The sequence below is a fragment of the Argopecten irradians genome, chromosome 1 (assembly GCF_041381155.1).
Source record: "Argopecten irradians isolate NY chromosome 1, Ai_NY, whole genome shotgun sequence".
NCBI classification, from domain to species: Eukaryota; Metazoa; Mollusca; class Bivalvia; order Pectinida; family Pectinidae; genus Argopecten; species Argopecten irradians.
The window spans coordinates 26,655,205-26,664,871 of NC_091134.1; the positions used below are offsets into that span (position 1 = coordinate 26,655,205).

At 37.3% G+C, this 9,667-nt stretch overlaps 1 protein-coding gene across 1 annotated transcript; it reads left to right on the top strand.

The window, feature by feature from the left end:
• The first annotated feature begins 296 nt into the window (after window positions 1-296).
• Window positions 297-8,776, top strand: LOC138310209 (uncharacterized). Its single transcript, XM_069251331.1, has 4 exons — window positions 297-652; window positions 6,303-6,707; window positions 7,959-8,231; window positions 8,571-8,776. The coding sequence occupies exons 1-4, from the start codon at window positions 440-442 to the stop codon at window positions 8,649-8,651; spliced, it is 972 nt and encodes a 323-aa protein (XP_069107432.1). The 5' UTR covers window positions 297-439; the 3' UTR covers window positions 8,652-8,776.
• The last annotated feature ends 891 nt before the right edge of the window (window positions 8,777-9,667 follow it).

Consider the following 9,667-nt stretch of genomic DNA (forward strand, 5'->3'; position numbering starts at 1 on the left):
GATTTGATAATTGTGATTGCTACCAAGGATTCATAATTGAATGAACGTGTAAAAAAAACGTCCAGCACGGAAACTTTGGCCATAACTTATAGTAGGATTCGCTGATTATTCCGTAATTAGCCACTTAACACCGTAATCGATCCTCAGTATTCCCATAGGTACCAATTGTACCGTTAATATACTCGAATTGTGAAATTTAATTAGATCGCTCATCCTACGTATATGTTCCTATCGACTCCCTCGGGCTGTAGAACAATGGTCTCAACCTTTGGAGGGCATCAGTCGACATAGGTCATTCCATTGAGTAGCAGATGAGCGACATGTTTCATGCACTTTAATTTCTACATTAAAGCCACTTACTGAAAAGGAACGATATAAACTTGTGAAAGTAACGAAATAACATATTTTTGAAAGATCCTCCTTTCAAGACACAAGAAACATGTATTCAGGGTTACGTTTGCCCGTTTGTGTTTTTAATCTTTTTATCCTTACGTTCGTATGCGGGCAGGACGTCACAAATCCACCAAGGAGACATCAGTTACAAACGGACATCCGACATGGCTGGGGACGCTCCCCAATATTCTTATCAAAGCTTTGGACGGACATAGGACGGACGCTGGCGCTTCCTGTCTACGAGAAAACGCCGACTCAAGTAAGTACCTGAAATATAATGATCTATTAGATAATTACTATGCATATAACACTTAGCAATATGACATTAGTTTCAATAGTTATATACATTTTTTATGTTTTTTAAAATAATCTGTGTTTTACGCTTTAGTGAGTAGAGACAACGCAGGTACGGAAAACCTCGAGGTACTCGCGACATATTAGGCCATTTTATAATTAAAAATTATTTATTCCCGAATGCAAGTTATCGTATTAAATAATACACAATTTACAATAAGCTTCTACAAATATTTTTTTAGTTAGGCCAAAAACAAAAATGTCTGTTTAGGGTTACCCGACAGACATTAATTTTTTATCCCCGACCCTAATATTTTTCCACTTTTCTACGGAAAAAAATAAATGTCGGGATTTCGATTTCAGACGGTTCCAGCCATCATTTTAGAGTGAAAGACACTAAACAAAACAAAAACTCCTCCCAACCGACCGACCCAATTTTTTTTGGCCAATGTAACCCTACACAGACATATTTTTGGGGTCTTATCAGTTACTATGATAGACCTCTCTCCCAGTACAGCACACAAAAAGATGGCATACAAAGTAGCGAGGTTTTCCTGTTCTTGTTTCATTTCTTTTTCTCATTCATTTTTCCAGGATGTCCTTAACATTTCTAGGTAAAAGTTATTGACTTGACTTGGACATTGTCTATATATGAAGAAGCTTAGAGATGATACTTAGTTTTTAAAACTAGTGAAATATTTCAGAAGGCGATTTAGATGTTAACTACATGTACAACGCTTTTAAGACACAAGTTAACAAACGGCAATTATTTCACCTCCATCCTAGATCTCGACAGTGATGTGTCGCTTTATATAGATATCTGTTGCTGATTTCAAACTGTCATTGATCACTGTAAGAAATATATATATTTCACTTGGCCATGGAGTATCATCGATACTCCAGGGATTACTGACGTAGATATAACGTCAGTGATAGTAACCTCTGGAGTATCAAGGATGAGTTTGGAGCAGCCAAGTGACAACTGTCATATGGGGCCGTTGCCAGGAGCTGGGCATACATTGATGATTTTTTTCCTCTTTGAACTACGACTTTCCTCCAGACATGTGGTCAGATATGAATTGCAGATAGCAGAACAAATCTATCACAATCAGTCATGGATTTATGCATGTCAGAGAGAATAATTGGTTACTTTTAAAATTTAGAACAGACTGATATGCACAATAATTACATTTGAGACGTATCCTTTCAGTACATTTTATCAGCCATCTTGTTACTCCGCGAACCATTCAACTGCGAATGCTTAGAGTTATGAACTTCCTTACCGTCAATTGTTTGACTTACAACGCAACGCAACATCAAAAGATAATGAAGATTCAAACATGTTATTAAGCCCTAGGACTGCTAACTCGTTTTTAACATTTCTTATCTACACATCATCTAGACTTACACATACATCATATCATATCATGTTTTCAATATCAAAATTATTCGTTTGCTTCAATTTCAGCCAATATCTAAACATTTTTTTTCTACATACGATTAGAGATAACCGTTTTAGAGATAATTACAGGTAGATTTCCTTACCTTTAATATTTGTTTGCAAAATTTTAAATTGACACTTTCTACATCCGGGGCTTTATGGAACCCCCATATTTCAGACGAATAACTTAGTATACCGTTAACATGCGAATCAAATACAAAGCAAAAAGTTTCTGTTTTCAGATAATGATTTCTGAAAGATGAAAATAACGAAAATAAAGCTTTTCTTCCCTGTTCTGCTATATGTTTCTGCGTTTTATATAATTTTCCATTATAATCAAACAACATGCCCAAGTATTTAAAACTATCAACCATTTCTACCATGTGCATGGTCATAGTAAGTCCAGGACTCGTTATTACGTAAAATACCCCCGTTCCTAAAAACAACAATTTCTGTTTTATCAAAATTAACCTCTAGATTCCACGTTCTACTGTATTCTCATAAAGAGTCAAGTATATTTTGTACTCCTTCTGCGATGTTTACAAACAAAACCATGTCATCGGCGTACATTAATAAGAAAAGATTCAAAATTTGTAACTCTATACTGGGACAATTATCGTTAATGAAATTGGTTTCGAAATCATTTACATATAGGGAAAAGAGAACAGGTGACACTATTTTGCCTTGAAAGAGGCCGGATTTATTTGGGAAATGATTACTCAAATGACCGTTGTGTTTTACACATAATTTTACGTTTTTATACAAAGAGAATATAATTCTTAAAATTTGTCCAAAATAATTCCACAATTAAAGTGAATAGTCGGGCAAAGAAAACCAGTCTAAATGAGTTCATTGGCCTTCCAAAAGTTCTCACATATTGATACGACGGTCAAGTTCTGCTTAGTTTCCCAGTTCTGACCATTAAAGTAATGAAAAGTTGAAAGCATTGAAAGCGAGGCTGTGTGGAAATGTAACCACGGACATAGTGAGCCGGGAGGACGTTTTGGAATTCCCATACTTTAAATTAATTTCTTCGTACGCAGACAGATTTTGACGAGAGATTTTTATTTTTCCATTTCATAAGAAATTATACTGGATACATTCACACCATTTTTACCGACTTTAGCCATCCTTGCCCGACTGTTCACTTTAATCAATTTAGTCCACAATTTGCTTCTATTAATATAATCAAAATCAAAAGCTTTCCTGAAATCTACGAAACAACAATAAACAACACTTAGTGAACAAGTTTACCAAAACAACTGACTAGCGATATCCCTCGATACTTATTTGTATCATTCATCCAACCCTTTTTTTTTTAAATAGACACTATGCAAGATTGAGACCAGATTTCTGGGTAAAGCCCAGATCTAAAAATAGCATTAAACAGTTTTCCTAAATATGGCAGCAGAATTCCTTTCCCACTTATAAAAATTTCATTAATAATCAAATCCTAACTACAACTTTTATTACATTTCAAATTTCTAATAGCTCTTTCTATCTCATATACAGTAATATAATTATTAAGCTCCTCGTAAACTGGATTTAAATCAACATCTGGCATATTTGTGTCTCTTTCGTGATTGTCATTCATTAACTCTTTAAAGTGTGAATAAAAATCATCAATACATAGGGTAGATGTAACACTGTTCGGTTTCAAGAAATCAACATATTTCTAATTTTTCATATTTCATATAATTAAAGCCCAAATGAATATTAGGTATGAAAATTAAGACGAATTTCTTTTAAAATATCAAAATACAAGATGGCTGCCTGTCGGCCATCTTATTGACTGATTGGTCCATTATTAAACAAAGTTATTTTTAGCATGTTTCAACAAAGTAGGATGTGTATTACAAAGTTAATGAAATATATTCAACTTTTGGTGCATTCGTTGTTGTTAAAACATTTCTCGTTATCTGTAAATAAAGAAAATCGTGGAGTATACGAACGCCATTATAAAGAGTCAATATAAGAAGACTTTTGGTATTTGGAAAATTGAAAAAAAAATAGATAAATAGAATTTAATCAAGTTGACACAAAAAGGCAAAAGTCCTATATACCACAGTCTCCCAAAACATTACGTACCTGGAGGCCGCCCAAGCTCCGTTATCACACCGTAACAGGACGTTGTCACCATCCCTATAGAATGTTGAGGGCCACTGTTCGTCAGATGAACAGCCTGGCGGCCAATATGTAAGAGCCGTTTAGATTGATACAGCTTCTCTGAAGGAGACAAACAGATTTACTACTGTCAATTATAAGTTCTCTGCGAAAATGGCGCAAAGAATTTATTTTAGAATATAAAAATGAGAAGTCGTTTATATTGTTGAAATTTAGATATGATTATATTAAACATGTATAATGATTTATTTCGTGTGATCCCTCAAGCTATGAGCAGGTGAAGAAAATTGCTTTCGCGAGTTAATCGACGTTTACAACATGCAAAGTAGATAAAACACATTGTATACAAGAAGTTTACTTGGTGTAAAGACCGACTGAAAACAATCACTTTTACAAGATTCGATAAGTTCAGGGAATGTTGACATTGCAGAAAGTAACATGTGATGAACATGGAATAGCGCAGGGGCCCCCCCCCCCCCCCCCCCCCGTTCCCCAGGACGGGGGGCAAACATGTCTTTTTGCCCCCCCATTTTCGCCGACTGAAATTTTCTAAAAATGCTTATTTGAAAGAAAAAAGGGTCCTCCTGCACATTTTTCGTACTTCATTCTAGAAAATTTTCCGCTGCGCGGCGCATTTCCTAAAACGTTCAAGCATATAATGTCAAACCTTAAATAGTGAAAATTCAATACACACGAATATTAGACTAAACATGTCCATCAAGGGATTCTATGTACTATTTAAAAAAATGTCTCTTAAAAGATCAATTTGTTTATGTCTTAGCGAGACAATTAATTCATTTAGTAGGGTTGCATAATGTTATGACGGGTTACAAAATATTGAGGACCTTTCCCCCCCCCCCCATTACGTTTCATCTTCCTACGCCACTGTAGCGTAATTCTTTTAACTCAACAATAATATGAATATACTGAATCCTACTCAATAGACTGTCGCTGGACTCCAATATCTCAGTTATGTAATATTTCAAGTTTATCAATAAATATGCCTTAAATAGCACTTGGTTGTCGCTGGTGTCCAGATGGTGCGGTGTTAACACGGACATTATTGATCACAGATGACGTAATGGTCGTCGTGCTAAGCATTTGATTGGTATTTATGATACTCGAACCTATAATTGAGTCCACCCCATTAATAAAGGACCATCTTGGTAAATATCCATTAAATACACGTGCACTTCATGACAGAATCAAAAGCGACTTTACGTAAAGGGAGGAAGTTCCTTGTTTTCACTTTACAGTATATGTAGCAAATCTTTAACCGTTTGACTACGCGAAGTACAATAACTGTTAGGTCATTTGAAAGAGGCTATAGAGTTGAAATATCTATTTTAGTCACCCAATGGTATATATTCCTATAACTTGTAATTTACTGAAACATGGGTTTTTTTGTTCAGAAATCCAATCTGTAGATAAATTGGCCATTTATTTCCTCCTTTCCATCTTTATTTATATGGTCGATTATATACTACCAGATGGAGGGTTTAATGGATAAAAAACAATATAAATGTTTGCAATCATTTACAAGCAAAGATAACTCCTAGCAGCTCTGTGATGAAATATTTTATGTAAATGTTGGTTGAAGCTGTTTCCGTCAATGAATAGCTTTAGGACATCTACCCTTGCTGTCATAGAAACACTGCTCCTTGTATCTATATAAGTTTAAGTATAATGGATATCCACTGAAAAATATCCCATATTCACACGACTGGTCGTGGAGACAAATATCATGTTGGTAGCTATATACTGCATAGGACTTATTCAGACTCATCCTCGATACTCCAAACTGGAGGCGACAGATGTACACTGTTGTTAACTTTGTGCCTTTGAAGCTGGGCGTCGCTCTCTCTGCAGTCATGCAGGCTTGTGATTGGTCCAGGTGTTTTCCCCAGAACTGCCTTCAGTTTTACTATGAGATAGTCCAGGGTTGTAGAGACAGTAAGTGGTCGGAACCCCTGGAGTATCGAGGATGATCCATACAAAAAGGGGTTTAAATTGGGCAGTGGAAATCTGAAATCTAAACTTTTATTTACAGTTGGAGAGCTGGCCGAAGTCCGGATCTGTGGACCCTGGTCATTTCCATGACATCCTGGAGTTGATGATAGGCAGTGATGATATTAATATCGCCGAGGGAGTGATTCCAGACCGGAATGACCATGTGTTTGACAACTTTGGTGTTAAGCAATTAAGTCTTGACCACTCCAGTGATCTCCATACCAACAGCTTGGACATACCACAAAATATCATTGATAATCCCTTATTTGGTTATGAAGGTGAACCAGACGATGAGTCGACCGTCATGGGTCTCCCAGAGCGCTTGAAGCGCGGCTACAATGACATCACGGCACATTATGATGGAAGCATGCGTTTCCGGTCATGGAGGAGAGATGCGGAATTTAGAATAAATAGATTCCGCTCGTCAAGAAGACGCTTTCGACGGGTAAATTGCGAAAATAAAACTCCTCCACCACCTCTTTCCTTCCACTCCCTCCTTTCCCATCCTCATTATCACCTCCCTTTTCTCACCTTCTCCCCCCCCCCTCCTATGATTTCTTCTCCTCGTCCTCCGTACTTTTTTTCATCCTCGAAGTGTCAGGATGACCTATTGTCATGATGCTTTTTCCGTCGTCGTGCGCCGTCCGCCGTCAGTCGTCCAACGTGCGCCGTGCGTAAAATTTTCATTCAAACGACTTCTTCTCAAGAACCGAAAGGCCTAGGGTACTCATATTGGCCCTGTTATATGCTGATATAAAGAACTACCAAGTTTGTTCAAATGAATGACATTGACCTTCATTCAAGGTCACAACGGTCAAATATGCTAAAATCTTTCAACAACTTCTTGTGAATAAAGAGGCATGCATACCTGATATTTGGCCTGTGACATGCTGGGATGAAGGGTGAAAGTTTGTTCAAATGAATGAACTTGATCCTTATTTGAGGTCACAGGGGTTAAATAAGCTAAAATCTGAAACCAACATCTTGTGAGTAACAAAGAGGCAAAGAGACTTGATATTGGGCCTGTGACATGCTCGGATGACGAGCTACCAAGTTTGTTCAAATGAATGAACTTGATCTCCATTCAAGTTCACAGGGGTCAAATAGGCCAAATGTTCAAATGACTTTTTTTGTGAATAACCGAGAAGCATATAGACCTAATATTTAGCCTGTCATGCTGGGTTGAAGGACTACCAATTTTTTTGAAGGTCACATGGGTCAAATAGGCCTAAACTAAGTGGCATAGATACCTGATATTTGACCAGCGGCTAGCCCGAGATACTCTGGCCCTGACACCAGACTTAGACATTATGACAGGTAGATGTACATCTATCTGTCATAATGTCTAAGGCTGGTGTCAGGGCCAGAGTATCTCGGGCTACAGTTTATATTATTATTGAACAAAGCGACACAGGGATCTGAAAATTAGCTACAGTTTGTTTAATTATGGACCCACCAGACACAGGGATCTGTGAATAAGTTATATGACCCACCAGACACCGAGATCTGAGGATTAGTTACAGTTGATATAATTATGGACTCACCAGAGTGCCCATATAGCATTATTAGTCGTTATAGGGGTCGAATAACTAAGATGATTTGATTGTTTTCCATATGTCCAATCTTGATATCATATTCTTATCGGTTATATATGGTGTGTAAGTAATTATGAAATCTACATTATTTCTTTCCCCAGCCAACAGTATCAGTGACAGTGGACGGAACAACCTTTAGCCCGGATATACTCTTTACTCAAAACATTACACCAGAACCGGAAATGTCCGTGTTCCGGGCTCTGATGTCAGCAGCTTTAACATTTAGACGGCACCGCGCAGGCGCGGAAAATCCCTTCAATGTAATCTTGGACTGGGATTATGAGAATGACTGTGAAGCTATAGTAGATATTTTTGGGATGCCGAACTCCAATGGTCACCTGTGGACAATCTACGTCCGTAGACGGCGTGGTCAGGTAACGTCACAGGAAATGAACACAGTATCTCGCGTTAATCATGTGATTTCTTATGTGTGTTTTTTAGTGTTCCACTAACCTAAAAGAATCAAATGACTACCGAAAACGAAGACTATTTTTTTCACGAAGATTGGTATACACTTTTTTAAATCCTTTATGAAAATTGTCATGGAAACCTTAGATAACTTCATGTAGAAATAGTGTGATGCCTTTATATACCACATTACATAATTTGTTCCTTTATACTGATAGAAATGTTTTACTCGAATCAGGAATCACTTAAATGTTAAAATGCCATGATACTATAGTCAGTTGATCTTTCTGATTCCGATGTTTCAGGTTGTATACAGAGGAGTGTGTTTTCCACCAGAACGAGTTTTAGTGCGGCCAGGCACGACGGTCACTATACAATACAGCTGATACACTACACAAACCGTGCAATATTTACGTGTCTTACTTTCTTACGAGTGTTTTAATTAGCTTTTGTATCGAAATATCTTTATCGCTGTCGGTTGCTTTCATAAATAAATATACAACCAAATGTCAAAGAAGATATTGTTTAGTTATTTTTGCTCGAGTTCTCAGAACAATTGATAATTCTTTGTACTACGGTTGTCATTTGGTTTAATTAAGATGGCTGATATCATAACTGCATTGTATCACTGACTTACAGTATGCCGTTGTTTTTCATCAGGAAACTCCGTCTTTACTACTTAATCATTATAGCAGCTCTTTTCTATAATTTCCATTGTTTTGGAAATCAATTTCATTGTTTTGTTTTTTGATAATTAGACACGATGTATGGTCTTAAATATACATCAATTAGTCATCGGAGGTTTGTCTGAACTTCATGTTCATGACTTGTTCGTTACCTCCGTTGTCTGACCTTCATGTTCATGACTTGTTCGTTACCTCCGTTGTCTGACCTTCATGTTCATGACTTGTTCGTTACCTCCGTTGTCTGACCTTCATGTTCATGACTTGTTCTTACCTCCGTTGTCTGACCTTCATGTTCATGACTTGTTCGTTACCTCCGTTGTCTGACTTCATGTTCATGACTTGTTCGTTACCTCGTTGTCTGACCTTCATGTTCATGACTTGTTCTTACCTCTGTTGTCTGACCTTCATGTTCATGACTTGTTCGTTACCTCGTTGTTCATGTTCATGACTTGTTCGTTACCCGTTGTCTGACCTTCATGTTCATGACTTGTTCGTTACCTCTGTTGTCTGACCTTCATGTTCATGACTTGTTCGTTACCTCTGTTGTCTGAACATGATGTTCATGACTTGTTCGTTACCTCCGTTGTCTGACCTTCATGTTCATGACTTGTTCGTTACCTCCGTTGTCTGACCTTCATGTTCATGACTTGTTCGTTACCTCCGTTGTCTGACCTTCATGTTCATGACTTGTTCGTTACCTCCGTTGTCTGACCTTC

Bases quoted from the DNA above. Each gene is read 5' to 3' on its own strand.
- LOC138310209 (XM_069251331.1), top strand. From the start codon at position 440: ATGTATTCAGGGTTACGTTTGCCCGTTTGTGTTTTTAATCTTTTTATC. The intron at 653-6,302 runs GTAAGTACCTGA...TTTTATTTACAG, and splicing joins ACGAGAAAACGCCGACTCAA to TTGGAGAGCTGGCCGAAGTC. The intron at 8,232-8,570 runs GTAACGTCACAG...CCGATGTTTCAG, and splicing joins TCCGTAGACGGCGTGGTCAG to GTTGTATACAGAGGAGTGTG.